The sequence below is a fragment of the Ptiloglossa arizonensis genome, chromosome 11, assembly GCF_051014685.1.
Source record: "Ptiloglossa arizonensis isolate GNS036 chromosome 11, iyPtiAriz1_principal, whole genome shotgun sequence".
Classification (NCBI taxonomy): Eukaryota; Metazoa; Arthropoda; class Insecta; order Hymenoptera; family Colletidae; genus Ptiloglossa; species Ptiloglossa arizonensis.
The window spans coordinates 3,740,352-3,755,490 of NC_135058.1; the positions used below are offsets into that span (position 1 = coordinate 3,740,352).

At 34.7% G+C, this 15,139-nt stretch overlaps 3 protein-coding genes across 9 annotated transcripts; 1 reads left to right on the forward strand and 2 right to left on the reverse strand.

Annotated features, from left to right (window-relative positions):
• Positions 1-321: 321 nt before the first annotated feature.
• Positions 322-1,338, reverse strand: LOC143152608 (odorant receptor Or2-like). The gene is made up of 4 exons (XM_076322908.1): positions 971-1,338; positions 766-885; positions 522-677; positions 322-444 (listed from the first exon to the last, which is right to left on the reverse strand). The coding sequence occupies exons 1-4, from the start codon at positions 1,004-1,006 to the stop codon at positions 394-396; spliced, it is 363 nt and encodes a 120-aa protein (XP_076179023.1). The 5' UTR covers positions 1,007-1,338; the 3' UTR covers positions 322-393.
• A 3,757-nt stretch (positions 1,339-5,095) lies between these two features.
• Positions 5,096-7,712, reverse strand: LOC143152741 (odorant receptor 10-like). Of its 2 annotated transcripts, XM_076323181.1 has the most exons (3): positions 6,640-7,712; positions 6,130-6,203; positions 5,096-6,027 (listed from the first exon to the last, which is right to left on the reverse strand). In XM_076323181.1, the coding sequence occupies exons 1-3, from the start codon at positions 6,782-6,784 to the stop codon at positions 5,710-5,712; spliced, it is 537 nt and encodes a 178-aa protein (XP_076179296.1). In that variant the 5' UTR covers positions 6,785-7,712; the 3' UTR covers positions 5,096-5,709. The 2 variants fall into 2 exon arrangements, with proteins under 2 accessions (XP_076179296.1, XP_076179295.1); XM_076323180.1 differs by having other exon boundaries at positions 5,096-6,203.
• Positions 7,713-7,714: 2 nt separating this feature from the next.
• LOC143152740 (phosphatidylinositol 3-kinase catalytic subunit type 3-like) lies at positions 7,715-13,900 on the forward strand. 6 transcript variants are annotated; one of them, XM_076323173.1, is made up of 11 exons: positions 9,708-9,774; positions 9,856-9,888; positions 10,175-10,369; positions 10,566-10,995; positions 11,137-11,232; positions 11,496-12,047; positions 12,114-12,589; positions 12,675-12,863; positions 12,932-13,107; positions 13,172-13,246; positions 13,348-13,900. In XM_076323173.1, exons 1-11 carry the CDS (start codon positions 9,725-9,727, stop codon positions 13,746-13,748), a joined length of 2,673 nt encoding a protein of 890 aa, XP_076179288.1. In that variant the 5' UTR covers positions 9,708-9,724; the 3' UTR covers positions 13,749-13,900. The 6 variants fall into 6 exon arrangements, with proteins under 6 accessions (XP_076179294.1, XP_076179290.1, XP_076179288.1 ...); XM_076323179.1 differs by lacking the exons at positions 9,708-9,774; positions 9,856-9,888 and adding an exon at positions 7,715-7,735; XM_076323175.1 differs by lacking the exon at positions 9,856-9,888 and having other exon boundaries at positions 9,669-9,774.
• Positions 13,901-15,139: the final 1,239 nt, after the last annotated feature.

Below are 15,139 nucleotides of genomic sequence, written 5' to 3' on the forward strand. Positions count from 1 at the left end.
TATCTCTTTGATAGAATTGATAGAACTGTAACGACGCAAACAAGGTGAGTATATACTTTATTTTCGCGACTATTGTGTTTCTACTTCGTTATACTTGTAACACTGTTCGCGAGGGCAGCTCGTTTTCCATTTCAGAATATTAAATTCGAGAAATTGAATTGCTTTCCTAGTTCATAGAATGTATATTACAATAGAATAGTTTCGAGGGAGCTGTTCTGAAATTTTTAACAAACCATATCCTCGTCAGTATTTCCTTGCTGTAAATTTTCTATCAAAGAAGTCGTCGCGCGTTTGTACAAGAATTTAACGGTTAATAAACATTTATTTGTATCAATTAACATTTATTTGTACTATAAATACTTAATCGCAATAATTAGCATTAAATGATTCTGCCTACATCTGCGCCATTAGGAACGATATATAGCCAAACGATGCTCTTAATATCTGGAACGACTCTGAATTAAAAACAAAGAGGCGAGAGACCGCGAAGAAGGAAAATGTACAAGGTCGATGCATCTTACGTTGCAAAATGTCAGCATCGTCATGGGATATATACTTCCCGCGGTTAAGTACAGAGATTTCCTGGCCCTGGCCATGATCAAAATCAAATTCCTCGCATCCTTCGATTGTAAATTCAGCCACTTGCATTTATACGCAGCGTCGAACACACCTGCGGACTTTGGGTGCAACGTTCGTGAGTAATGGGAATCGATCGATCGTTAGGTATATGAAGAGAATCCTACGATAACTGGAATTCGTACTTACTTGACTTACCAAAGTTTGACCCGCGATGCAATAAAGGGACGTTTGAAGGAATGTATTCAATAGAGTGCACATCAAAAAGAATAACCTTACCGTGGAATAGCTACTATTTCCAGTGAATACCTGGAAAAGAAATACGTTTAAAATTCACGATGGATGTGTTCGCGTTGTATCGTAAACGACCTGACTCTTTGTAAAATTCACTCACTGTGATCAACATAAATCCATAGATACAAGCAAACATCCCGAAGTAGAGAAGCAGCGCGAGGAGTAACAGCGTGTATGTATCTTCGATCGCGTCTACGGCTCTACAAGATAATTTTGAAGTTTACAACAATTTCTCGCTTTCGTACGCACAAAACGATACAGGTTGTACCTAGAATACTTAACTTTAGAAATGCACTCGTCTTGTTGCTATGATAGAATAATTTCATAAATATAAACAAGGATTCGTAATCGACAAATTGCATTTTGTGCCTAGCGTGTACAATATTTTTTACCGTATTCTCTTTACGGATGACGCAATATTTTCGCGAGAATTAATTACACCTAAAATGCATCTAGGTGAAAGTCCATGTTTCTGGAAGAAATTCATTTTACTTTGTGTTTTGGTTCGATAGAATATATCTATCGAAGATCAATTGTCGATTTATAAATCTGTTCGAAAAACGACATATATTTTTTGATGGATTCAAAGTAGAGATATAAATAGATTACAAGATAAGTATTGACAATAAAGATTACATTTACTAGCAGTTGCGATTAGTATCTCTGATTATATCAGTAATTTAAGAAAGCCACAAACAGCCAAACACGACTCACAATAAGACTTATTTTTTAATAAGTCTTTATCTATAATACATACGTGCAAAATTTCTTTAAAATAGGTAGCAAATACATCACCTGATCTCTTTGTAAGAAGCTTATCGTTCTTTATCACAGATGCTAATGCAACGTACTGTTGCTAATAAGAAATTGTTTCGGTATTAAATATATTTTAATTTTATAAGATGACATCTGCAGGAAACTGTATTCTGCAGCTGTCCAGTACATATACTGAGTGTCTTGGAAAGTTGGGATCAAATTTTGGGAATATGTAGTATTGGTTAAAATAAGGGGAAAACTCTGATAAACATGGATCAAATATCATTAGTTTTACAACTTTGCAGCTGTAGACAATCTGTAAGAACCCGATCAAGATACCTGATAAGTCGCGTATGATCCGATACGGTGGCCGCTATGATACGTTCGAAGTCCTCGGATTCCTTTATGTTCGAGAGACGAGTTCGAAGATTCTCTAGTTGGCCGCAAACATGAAGAATCAGTATCCCGAGAAGATTATCGACTCCGTAGTAACAAGCGATCGCCGTCAGTATGGTAAAAAGGTGAAGAATGAATATGATCTCGTAGTACGGACTTTGCGAAACGTCGTATAAGTAGTAAGTCGGGAGCGGGAATATATCGGTTTTGTTCATCTCGTATCGAATGGACATGCCGAATTTTGGTACAATCAGCATAAACATCAACGATATGAACGCGAATAGGTAACCAAACACGGCGAACACTCGCACAATCTGCGCACGACGTGTCATGACGACCCTTTCCATGTCCGATTTAGATTTCGTCCAATCGTTCGCGATCATATTCAAAACTGGCCCGAGAACTTGAAACAAGAAAGCTATATAAAGGCTTATATAGCGATATAAAGTAAAACGCGAACGTTCAGTTGCAAATTGTGTACCAGAGGATATTGGTTTCGATAACACGAATGAATCCACGCATCCGAGTCATGGAGAACCACCGAACCCGAAAATTCGAGTCGAAAATTGATTTCAAAATTCAAACCACGACGAAGCCAATTGTTCGACACTCTTTCGTAAAAAAAAAAGCGGATCGCAACTTACAGTACTTGTTGAGTTTTTCAAAATTCTCAAATTTAAATTCTTTCACGAAGCCTCGACCTTGAATGTTTCTTGTACGTCTTATAAGAGCGATTAGTGCTGTCCTTAGAGATCGCGATCCCGCTATTTCTATTCTGATACAACTAAAAAGTTTTCAGGTAGCTGTAGTGTACAGTGTACTTTGAAAACCTCTATATTTCAGGAAACTACATTTTACAGCACATACAAGAAAATATAGTTTTAAAAGTGCGTTAAAAAAAATTTGATACCTCGATTGGTACAATTACGTTTATTTAATTTTTGTGAAATGTAAAAGTACGCAATCAACAAGAAGTGCAAGGTCTCTTAGGCGGTTCTTTCAGCGGACTTACCGTTTCTTTTACTGTAGATAGTGATATATTTCAGAAACGTCATCATAAGGGGCATGCAATACGATAGGCAATCCATATACGACAACAGATCATCGCATTTCATGAACAACGTCATGAAGCAAGGAATCGTACAAACAAAGATGCCCGATATTAAAATCGTCGCTGGGTACAGTTTCGCCAAAAATGTCTCCTTATGACGAATATCTTGAGGCCAAATACCGATTAACCTCAAGCAGGGGCGATTCAGTTTAACCACCCAATCGTAGCCTACGTTGATAAGACCAACAACCGATCAAACCTAACTAGATAGATATTACAACGAAGAAGTACGAACAGAACTACCACCTGCGTGTTCCATCGATGCTAACGATAGATATTCATGTCGAAGTTCAAGCACACGGGCGATCGTAACCCTATCGTTTCTCTTTTTTTTTTACGTGTGTATCGCGTCAAAAACGTTGAGTGACCACGTTCACTCTAATAGTTGTCCAACTTTAATAGTTCCACGAGAAGTACGAGTGAAAAGACCACGAGCGAGAAGATATATACCACCGTTTACTATTTTATCTTCCAATATCATGTGCAACGAAGTTTCTCCATAAATGTCCATGCCTCCGTATACTTTTCTCATTAGAAAACATAGTTACAAACAACATCGGGTCGTAACGCATCCCTAACTAAAGTTAGGGAACAGAGGGAAGGAATTCATCCTTTCTCGTGCATTTTTAATAACGCGTTAGGAACGCACGGGTTTCGACCGTGTGGATCGTGGAAGGACTCACCTCGAGTAACTTATCTCGTTTGTCACCGTGTTGGTTACATTCTCGGTTTTCATTTACGCTAAAATATTTCTTGTAAATAACACATCTGTGAGACTGCCACGTTACTAAGTGTCAAGCGTACTCGTGCACTCTTTTTACATCTAAAAAGAACTTATCACTTACCGTTTCGGCGTCACGTCCAACGTAACCGATTCAGATTTCGAAGAAGATTGTAACAATATCGACGGTAAGAATTAAAGCTACTGATTTTCGACAATTTTAATACGGTGAGACCTTTAAGCTAAATAAGTTTATTCGATTTGTACCTACAGTAACGAATCGTTTGTAAAGTTTGCATCAAAGGATTCTATCTATAATACATTTCTTTACGTGTGATTGCCAAATTCGCTTCCTTTCGTTGCAAGCGAAACACATCGACTAAATTGATGATTTCAAGTGAATGGCGCTACATTCGTGTCAGTAGAAACGATATATAGCTGAACGAGATTTTCAACATCTGAAACGATGCTGAATTAGAAACAGAGATAGTTACGAAGAGAATGGTAGAAGAAGGATGCGTCTTACGTTGCAAAATGTCAACATCGTCAAGGGATATATATTTCCTGCGGTCAAATACAACGGTTTCTTGGCTCTGGCCATGATCAATATCAAATTTTTTGCATCCTTCGACTTTAGTTGTGGCCATGCGTATTGACACGCTGCATTGAACACACCTTCGGACTTTCGGTGTCATTCGTGAGTAACGCGAATCAATTGTTTTGCAAAGAGGATCGTACGATAATTGAAATTCTTACTCACCTGATTCGTCAAAATTTGACCCGCGATACAGTAAAGTGACGTTTGAACGAAAGTATTTATGAAGACGCATAACGCGAAGATTAATCCCAGTGTTGGGAAACTACTTTTCCCAACGAATACCTGGAAAAGAATTTGTTAAAAGATCGCGATGGTTATATTTACATTTTCTCATAGATTACTCTCTTTACAATCGTTTAAACTCGTTCGCTTACGGTTACCAATATGAAACCATAGATACAAGCAAACGCAACGAAATAGAGAAATAAAAGCAGGAGCAACAGTGTGTACGTATCTTCGATCGTAGCCACTGCTCTGTAACAAGATTGTTTTAAAGTTATAGAACAGTCAGAGTACAACTTTGTCAGAGTGTACGAACAAAGCAGTACAGGGTGTTCCCGAAATATAAAGCCAAGATTTAGAAATATACTCTGCGTGTTGTAACGATTAAATAATTTCATACGTGATTCGTTACACTTCGAATCGGTCGTTGTAGTCGAGGATTTTTATAAAATTGAAATATATCGGAGTCCACGTGAATCGAAGAATTATTTATCAAGAAAACGATTAAACAAAGAAGTTAATACGGTCGATAGTTTCGGAGATAAAAATTTATTTGCGCAGCCCCGTTTCGTAAAGATGACCGAAAGTTGAGAAACACCCTGTGCATTGGGTTTATCCAGAGATTCTTCCAGACTTCTATATACACGTATACAATGCTTCGATCTCTGATAATTGTACTTTATGAAGCGTTTAACACCCTTATGTTCACCTTGTATACCAATTTTACAAGAAGTCCGCAAGATTCTCTATAATGACTCGATACTTATCGAAATAGAAAGTTATAAGAAATGCATACTCACGAATGAAAAAGTTTTAGGCGAGATAGACAAAATTTAATTCGAACAATAGACGACGAATAAAAACACTCTATGGAGATTTATTCGCGACAATTATTAGTTCGCACAATTATTCGAATAATATTTTAATCCTCCAACATGTGATATAATTTCGTTCTACGATTTAAATTCTAATTTTTATCAAACGAGTGACGAAAAAAAAGTTCTTCAACGTTTATTCGTTGTCTGAAAGCCGCATCTAGATAAACATTTTGCCCATCTCTGCAAGGTACCTGATAAGTCGCGTATGATCCAATACAGCGTTCACTAAGACGCTATCAAACTTTTCTGTTTCTTTTACATTAGCCAGGCGGGTTTGAAGATTTTCCAGTTGACCACAAATATGCAGAATTAGTGTACCAAAAAAATGATCGACCCCAAGGTAACAACACGTTGTCATCAGTATGGTGATAACTTGAACGACGAATACTATCTCGTAATACGGACTTTGGGAAACGTCGAATACGTAATAAGTCGGAAGCGGAAACATGTCGGTTCCCTCTGACACGTATCGAAACTGGATACCGAATTGTGGTAGAATGAGCATAGACAATATTGACACGGCTGTGATCGCATAACCGAATATGTTGAAAGCTCTGCTAATACGTGCTTGACGTACCATAACGTTTGTTTCTACGTCCGTTTTAGATTTCGCCCAATCTTCCGCGATCATATTTAATACCGGCAAGAGTACTTAAAACAAGCAAATGATAAAATGTGTTACGTTAACATATACCACGTTCCAGTCAGAGAATGTGAGTAAAAATATTGGTAAGCTTCCACAGATAAGTCCGCACATCTGTAGCAGTGAAGTTCTTGATCCCGATGTTCAAATTCAAATTTCTTTTTCCATTTCACCGTCTTATACGATCGAATTGTTCAAAATCTTTGCAACTTTTTTACGGAAAACGATGCATTTTCAACATACGATTCTTGTTTAAGATTTCATCCCCCCCCCCCCCCCAATATACGGCAAATCGTATACAAAACGAAAGAAAAATTTCACCTCGATTTGTAAACACTTTTCGACCAAAGTACGTAGAAGTAAGAAAGAAATTTTAAATATCAAGATCAAGATGAATTTCGTTACGAGTGCTCGCGATGGTTTTCATTAATCCTCACAACTTACCTTTCCTTTTGCTGTAGATAACGATATATTTCATCAGCGTTATCACAAAAGGTATACAATATCCTACACAGTTCACGTATGCCATTAGATTGTCGCATTTCATGATCAGTCCACAGAAACAGGGAATCGTGCAAACGAAGATCATCGCTAAAACAATCACAACTACTTGCAACTTGTTGAAAAATGCCTTAGTACCGTGATTTATTTGCGGCCAAAGACCAACTATACTTAAACAGTAGCGATTCAGTTTAGTCGCCCATTCGTAGTCTAGGATAATAAAACCAACAACCGATTACAACCAACTAGGTACATATGTAGATATTTGTGAAAGAGGCACTAACAAAACTACACCTGCATGTTTCACTGACCCTAACGATGAGATATTCATGTTGAAACTTGTATGCATGCACGACCAACCGTAACCCTATCGCTTCTTTTTTTATGCGCAGTATCGCAATAAAAACGACAGATGACAACGTTAAATTGCTACGATAATAGCTCCGCGAGTACTCTGAACAAAAAGACGACGCGACAAGCGATACGAAACCGTTTAATATTCCATCGTGCAATATCGTGTGCAATAAAATTATTCCACAATGTCGATGCGTCGTGTACTTTTTTAACAACGGCAGAATGCTTTCCTAACTAAAGTTTTAAAAATAGGAGGGACAACTTCATCCTTTCTCGTGCATTTTTAATATCGCGTTACGAACGGAGGGGTCGATCGCGCCGATCGTGTAAGGGCTCGTTTTGAAGTAACTTAACAAGTTCGTCACCGTCTCAGTTGTCACTTTCGTGTGCCGATATTACCGCTTGTATCTACGAGACTGTCGCTACGATTAACAATAGAGAAAGGGTACAGAACAACGAATAGACTCGTAAGCAGTATACGTACATAGTTTCGATCAAAGTAATATTTTAATAGAGTTGTGCACGCATAATCCGCATGTGTTGTGAATAAGTGAACCGCGCCGCGACAGAGCTGAAACGAGCAAGTAAAATAGTAAATCAAAACGAAACGCTCCGTAGCGATAACTCTTTGTCATACGGTCGTTCCCTTCGGAAGCTACTGGATTGTCCACGAACATTCAAACGGGTAAGTACAGCTACCACGTACATCTTTTTCCATTTTACACGCCACGAACCGTTATCGGTCTTTCTGACTATATTTAATCCGTTATTGGAGAACGGTAATATTCCTAACGATTATTCTTTAATTATTCTTTCCCCGTGGACATACACATATGTATGTATGTATGTATAATTTTGACCGCGATGTGATGGTACCAATCCTATAAATATAACAAGGTGATTTTATTAACCGACATAAATCGAAATTGCCAAATAAATATAAAAATATAAAAAGTAATCGTGCGAAACACGATTTTCGTGAAAAACCATTTTAAAAATTTCTCACGTATTCGACCGACAAGGAATTGTCTATATTTTAGGTTATGATTAATAATAGTATTTCAGTAGTATAAATTTTAGCGATACTCTGTAGACCAATCTACACTTTTTCTAAATCTAATGAAAGTTCCTTCAACCTCCTCATTTAGTTGTACCAAGCAATTGCAACGTTGAACAAAATGAAACAAAATTAGAAAACACACAACGGGCACGGCGGTTCTAATTAGTCAATGTCGTTTTCTCTCGGTGAGTCCAATTGAAGAGAAAGATGATCGACTTCTTCAAAAAGGTATCCCATTTCCTCTACATCCTGTCGTAAGCCACGCAAGCGTAGATACGACTTAGAACGTCCGACATCAAAGAGAGTTTAGGTTAGGTCTGGATTCTGAATCGGTGACTTTCGCAGCCAAGTGTAGGTTAAAATCCACTAGAGGCAGATAACTCACCGTTCGATGAACGAATGAACAAGCAAAAAAGAAACTTATTCAGTAATTGCTTGGGAGAACACAGAGTACACCATGACCTTAAAATCAGCTTAGAATAATTGCAAATGTAAATTAAAGATCTGTCAACGAATGCGTTGCTTCGTTCTACGTCTTCGCGATGAATCTAAAATAAATTTACATTTAAACATAATTACATTTACGAACCGCTGATAAAGGGGATAGAGTGGGATGCGCAGTTAAGATCTTAGTATTTCTCAGTATGGTTAAGCGCTTTAGCCACTATTATTACTAAATATTTTATTATTTTATTCTACGTTTCTTTTCGTTCGAGGAAACATCGAGTTAAAAGCTCTATAATTGTTCGTCAATATTTAATTCTTGTAGTTCTTGAAATTCATTTATCTCTATATACTAAAAACGATATTCTTACAAACAAAACGAAACTTTATATGAAACAAATGTTACGATTGTTCGTCGCAGGCAATATCGAACTAATTGGCCGTGAACTTAAAATGGTTTCTTAAAATATAAAAAGAAATATAATATTGTAAAATCAAAAATATTTTATAACGCATAAGAATATATGGAACTTTATATATTTAATATTTGTATTTTAAACGATATGTAAAAACTATATCTTTCTCTCAAAATGCTATTCGAAGTGATGAAGAATTTCATTTAAGAAAAGAATAATAAAATATATTTCAGAATCCGGCCAGTCATCATGTCTGTGTATTTAAACAATGCAGAATTGATCATTTGTTACATAACTTCGAATAAATCCATATTCCACAATTATCTGAATAAAACTTTATTCGAATAATGAACGTAGGGGACAATATTTATTTGAAAATTTAACAATAAGACTATCATAGTTAATATGATAGTCAATTATCATTGTTTCTAAGGTAACTAATTTTTATCATGTTCAGTTTTAATTCTTAGACCTCATAGTGCCAAAATTTGATTCTAGTCCAAATCGATAACGACGGGAGTGATATAGAAGCAGTATTCGGGGTTTCGCAAATTTCCAATCCGTGAGCCGCAAAAAAATATTACCTATAATGCAACATTATTTTACATCTTGTCTGTTCTTTAGACAACTAGTGAGTTTAAATACAAAGTTTAAGTAGCACCATCTAGCGTTTCATTCGCGCAACGTTAACAGCTTGCCATGAAAAAGAAGGGAATGTGTTGTGTGTTGTATTCCCCTCAAACGGCAAGAATTAATGGACACGTGTATACTCCAGCACGATAAATGCGGTAGAGCAACGACAATGTAAAGTAGAGAAATGTATTGAGTTTACTTTCATAAAATAATCATGGAAGATATTAATGATAAGTTTTTCTATGTGTACAGTTCTTCTTTAGAGACGAGAATACAAATTAAAATGTAAGATTCGATTGTAAGTGTTTTAAACACAATAAACGTCAGTACCAACTGATATCAGGTTACCATAATAAATTCTTTGTGGTGTATTTTCCTGACGAAAAAAAAATGGGCGAATGACAGTACAGTTAAATATGAAAAAATCCGATTATAATATCTAATCCGGATATAGAACAATTTACCAAATATTTAATTGAAAAATATGTTGTACTACAAGTTCTATTAACTAAAGTAATGTATAAACACTTTTCAATACAAATTACCATATTGTGTTATATGTTTCTTGCAGAGGAACTTTAGAAGGTAAAAGACAACGACCAGAATATGACAAGTTACTTATCGATCCTATGTTGAAATACTCTGGATTATATGCAGTCAATGGAGGTTGTGGAGAATTAGTAGCTACTTTACAAGTGTGGGCTGGAGGAAGACCACTTGCTTTGCCAGTTCATACACCTTACAAACACTTTAAATCACGTTGGAAGTATGTATAATTTTTTATTTTATACCATTATGGTGTGTATGTCTTACGTGTTTAGAAGACAAAGGATATTTAAGACTTTTGGAGCATTTGACTTTACTAGAAAAGAGTTTCCTCTATATATATAGAAATCACTGTACATTCTTACATCTAAAGTGTTACATATTAGTTAACATTATTCTTTATTTAATTATTACAGTTGGAATCAGTGGGTGACTCTTCCTATATCTTATTCCGACTTACCACGAGATGCTCAATTATGCATAAGTTTTTATGATTGTGCTGGGCCAGGTAGGAGACTGCCAGTTGGTGGTACAACAATATCTTTATTTGGAAAACGTGGAGTCTTTCGTCAAGGAATGTTAGATCTTAAAGTGTGGCCAGAAGTAGAAGCAGACGGTAGCGTATCTACTAATACTCCAGGAAAGACTAGAGATCATGGAAAGAAGCAAATGCAGAGATTAGCAAAACTCGTTAAAAAGCACAGAAATGGTCAAATGAATAAAGTTGATTGGTTGGATAGATTAACATTCAGAGAAATCGAATTAATTAATGAAAGTGAGAAAAGAACATCTGAATATTTATATTTAATGATTGAGTTTCCAGAAATTACTATGGATGGAATACCGGTATGAAGAACTCCATATTTAATAAGTTTATTGATTTACTAAGTAACAGTACATTCATGAAATTGCATTCACAGTTTGGGTATATTTTTATATTTTTGTTGCTTATTTCTATTGTACTAATACATACTTGCTTTACTATAGTATTCCATAGTATATTTTGAAAAAGATGGAGATGAAGTTGTTCAACACAGATCGCAACCAGATGTTGTAACTCTTCCTGATTATGAGATTTTACAAGTAAGTCTAATAATTAATTTCCTTTCCTTGTTTCACAGAATGCACAAAATAAGAATGATCACTCCAGCATATGTATTCCAAATTTGATCTATGAAGATCTGCAAAGGCAAAACGTATCCAATCATGTGTTGTTTCAGAGGAGATTAACTTTGTTCATTCTGTTTTACGATAAAAAAAAAATATAATAAAATATATGCACAAAATTTTATTGTCTAAATAATATGTTCAATTTTTTAATTTTACGTATATATTTTTATCGTTAGGAAAATCTTGTAGAAGCAAAACATCACAAATTAGCTAGAAGTTTACGTAGTGGAGATCATACGCGAGAGTTAAAACCAACTTCAAGTGTACGCGATGCTTTGAATATAATATTAAGTTATCCACCAACCACAGCACTTTCTACAGAGGAACAAGACTTGATTTGGAAATACAGATTTTATTTGTCAAGTCAGAAGAAAGCTTTAACGAAGTTTGTAAAATGCGTGAATTGGAAAGTTGTTGGGGAAGAGCGGCAAGCTTTAGAAATGTTAGCATTATGGGCACCACCTGACCCCGAAGATGCATTGGAATTACTTGGCCCAGCATTCACACATCCAGCTGTTAGAAGATATGCTATAACCCGACTTAATCAAGCACCTGATGATGACTTAATGTTATATTTACTGCAGTTAGTGCAAGCTTTGAAGTATGAAGATTTTGAAAGTATTAAAAATGCACATCATATATTAATGAAGGACAAGGAATCTGAAAAAATTGAGAAATTAGATCGGGACATACAAATCAATGATTCTTCATCTACACCCATAACAGTTGTAAGTAATCTTGTGATACAAAAATTGAATTTCTGACTTATTACATATAGTAGACATAATTTACAGTCCAGTGTATCTGAAAGTGGACAGTTTTCAACCAATCAAGATTCTCTTATGGATTTAGCATCTTTCTTGATTACTCGTGCATGCCAAAATACCACATTGGCTAACTACTTCTACTGGTATCTTTCTATTGAATGTGAAGATCAAAATGACCTGGCCATAAGTGCAAAACAAGACACGCGCGTCAAAGAAATGTATATTACTGTAATGGTAATGTTTTCAAAAATGTTGGGTCAAGGAAATGCTATTTGGCAAAAAAGAAGAGCGTTTCTTTCACGTCAAAAAATATTTATTGAGCAATTAGTAGCGCTTGTGAAAAAAGTCGCAAGAGAAAGCGGTAATCGTAAAAAAAAAACTGAGAGGCTAAGAGCATTACTGGCAGATCTAGATCCAGCATTCAAAATTAATTTCTCCAACTTCGAACCAATACCTTTTCCCTTAGATCCAGAAATTTGTATTAAAGGAATTATTCCTGAAAAGTACGAATGGCTTTATTTTATATATTACAGAATATTTATGCTTTGTGTATTTAATATTTATGAGAATATTTATGATTGTTTTTAGGGCAAGTCTTTTTAAATCTGCTCTCATGCCATCCAAATTAACTTTTTTAATGACAGATAACAGCGAGTATATAGCAATTTTTAAACATGGTGATGATCTAAGACAAGATCAATTAATATTACAAACGATAGCACTTATGGATAAATTGTTAAGAAGAGAAAACCTGGATTTAAAACTCACCCCTTACAGGTCAATATTTTTAGAATAATCTGTCTAGTGTAGTATTTTATTTAAAATATAAATTAATTTATTTCTAGGGTTCTTGCAACAAGTACTAGACATGGCTTTTTACAATTTATTGAATCGACAACAGTCGCAGAAGTTCTGGCTAGCGAGGGTTCCATATTAAGTTTTTTTCGAAAACATCATCCTTCTGAAAATGGTCCTTATGGTGTTGTACCTGAAGTTATGGATACTTATGTTCGAAGTTGTGGTAAGAATATATTCGTCGGCGTAATAACTGATATTAATATAAATTACACAAAACAATTTTTCAGCTGGCTACTGTATTATTACGTATGTACTTGGCGTTGGTGACCGACATTTAGATAATTTACTTTTAACAACATCGGGTAAATTTCTTTCCAAATTTTCGAATCTTTTCAATTGTAAATACAATATTATTAACAAGAGATAGGCGAAAGGATTTAATTAAAATCAATGTTTATTGCAGGCAAACTCTTTCACATAGACTTTGGATACATTCTAGGCAGGGATCCGAAGCCCTTACCACCGCCAATGAAACTAAGCAAAGAAATGGTTGAAGCTATGGGAGGCGTGGGATCAGAACATTATCATGAATTTCGGAAACAATGTTACACTGCATTTCTGCATTTACGCAGACACGCAAATTTAATGTTAAATCTATTTTCATTAATGGTAGATGCTAGTGTACCAGACATAGCGCTAGAACCAGATAAAGCTGTAAAAAAAGTTCAAGATAAACTGCGATTGGATTTGAGTGATGAAGAAGCAGTGCATTATGTCCACAATCTTTTGGATTTGTCAGTAACGGCTGTAATGGCAGCATTAGTAGAACAACTGCACAAATTTGCACAGTACTGGCGGAAATAAAGTCAAATTAAGTGAAATAATGATCACAAAGACTGTGATCCTTTTTAACTATTGCAAATATTACTATATTGTATATAAATGACCATACATCTATAAATGTAACATAATTTATTGTATTTTGGGATTATTTTAGATAATAAATCTTTGATAATAACAAATGTTAAGTGTGTTAAATGTAAAATTCATTTACATGTTTATACTAAAACCAATATTCTTAATAACAAATGATTGTATTTCTTGCATATTCGTAAATTGCATACAAAAGTTCTACTACTTAACGTGCCGTACAATCGCATTAACAAAAACAAGTTTGAGACGTAACATATGTTAACAATATTATTAACAATCTTCAAATACAATTTGTAGGGGAGAGATTATAATACAAGCTTTTCTTGCATATTTACTTGCAAGATTCCGAATTATGAAAATAGACTAAAAAAAGACTAAATGCAATTCTTTTACAGATAAAAGTTTATTGTAATGGGAAATTTTCAAATAATAAAACAACCAAAAACATTCATTGTACATACATATAATCTGTTACGTAAATATTCATATACTTATATTATCTCTTAGTTACAATCGTGTATGTGGTGCACACTGTAGAAATAAAAAGATAATATTGTTAGATATTTTGGTAGTGTAACTCTTTTGAGTGGAAGATATATATGCATGCACATGCATTTGTGTAGTTGCGTGTGTGAAACTTATTCAGTAACTGCTTGGCAGAACTCAAGATACACGGTGATCCTAAAATCAACTTACTTAAATTATTTATAAATGTAAATTAAAGATCTCTCAATAAACACGTTGCTTCCTTTGACGTCTTCGTGATGAACCTACAATATACTTACATTTAAATGTAATTACAGTTACGAACCGCTGATAAAGAAGATAGAGTCGGTGGAATGCGCAGTTAAGATCTCATCATTTCTCGGTATAGTTAAGAGCTTCAGCAACATCGAGTTAAGAGCTCTATAATTTTTGGTTAATATTTAATTTTTGTCATATTTAAAATTCATTTACATGTTTATACTAAAACCGATATTCTTACAAACAAAACGAAACTTTGTATAAAACAAATCAAATTAATTGATTGCGAACATAAAACGGTTTCTTAAGATATAAGAAGTAATACGATATTGTAAAATGGAAAATATTTATAACGCATAAGAATATTGTTTAATGTTTATATTTTGAAGGCAATATAAAAGTCATTTCATTCGAGATGCTATTTAAAGTGATGAAGAATACGTTTACAAAAAGAATAATAAAATATATTTCAAAATCCAACTAGTCATTATGCCCGTGTATTTAAACAATGCAGGATTGGCTATTTGTTAGATAACTTTGAATAAATCCATATTCGATAATTATCTGGATAAAACTTT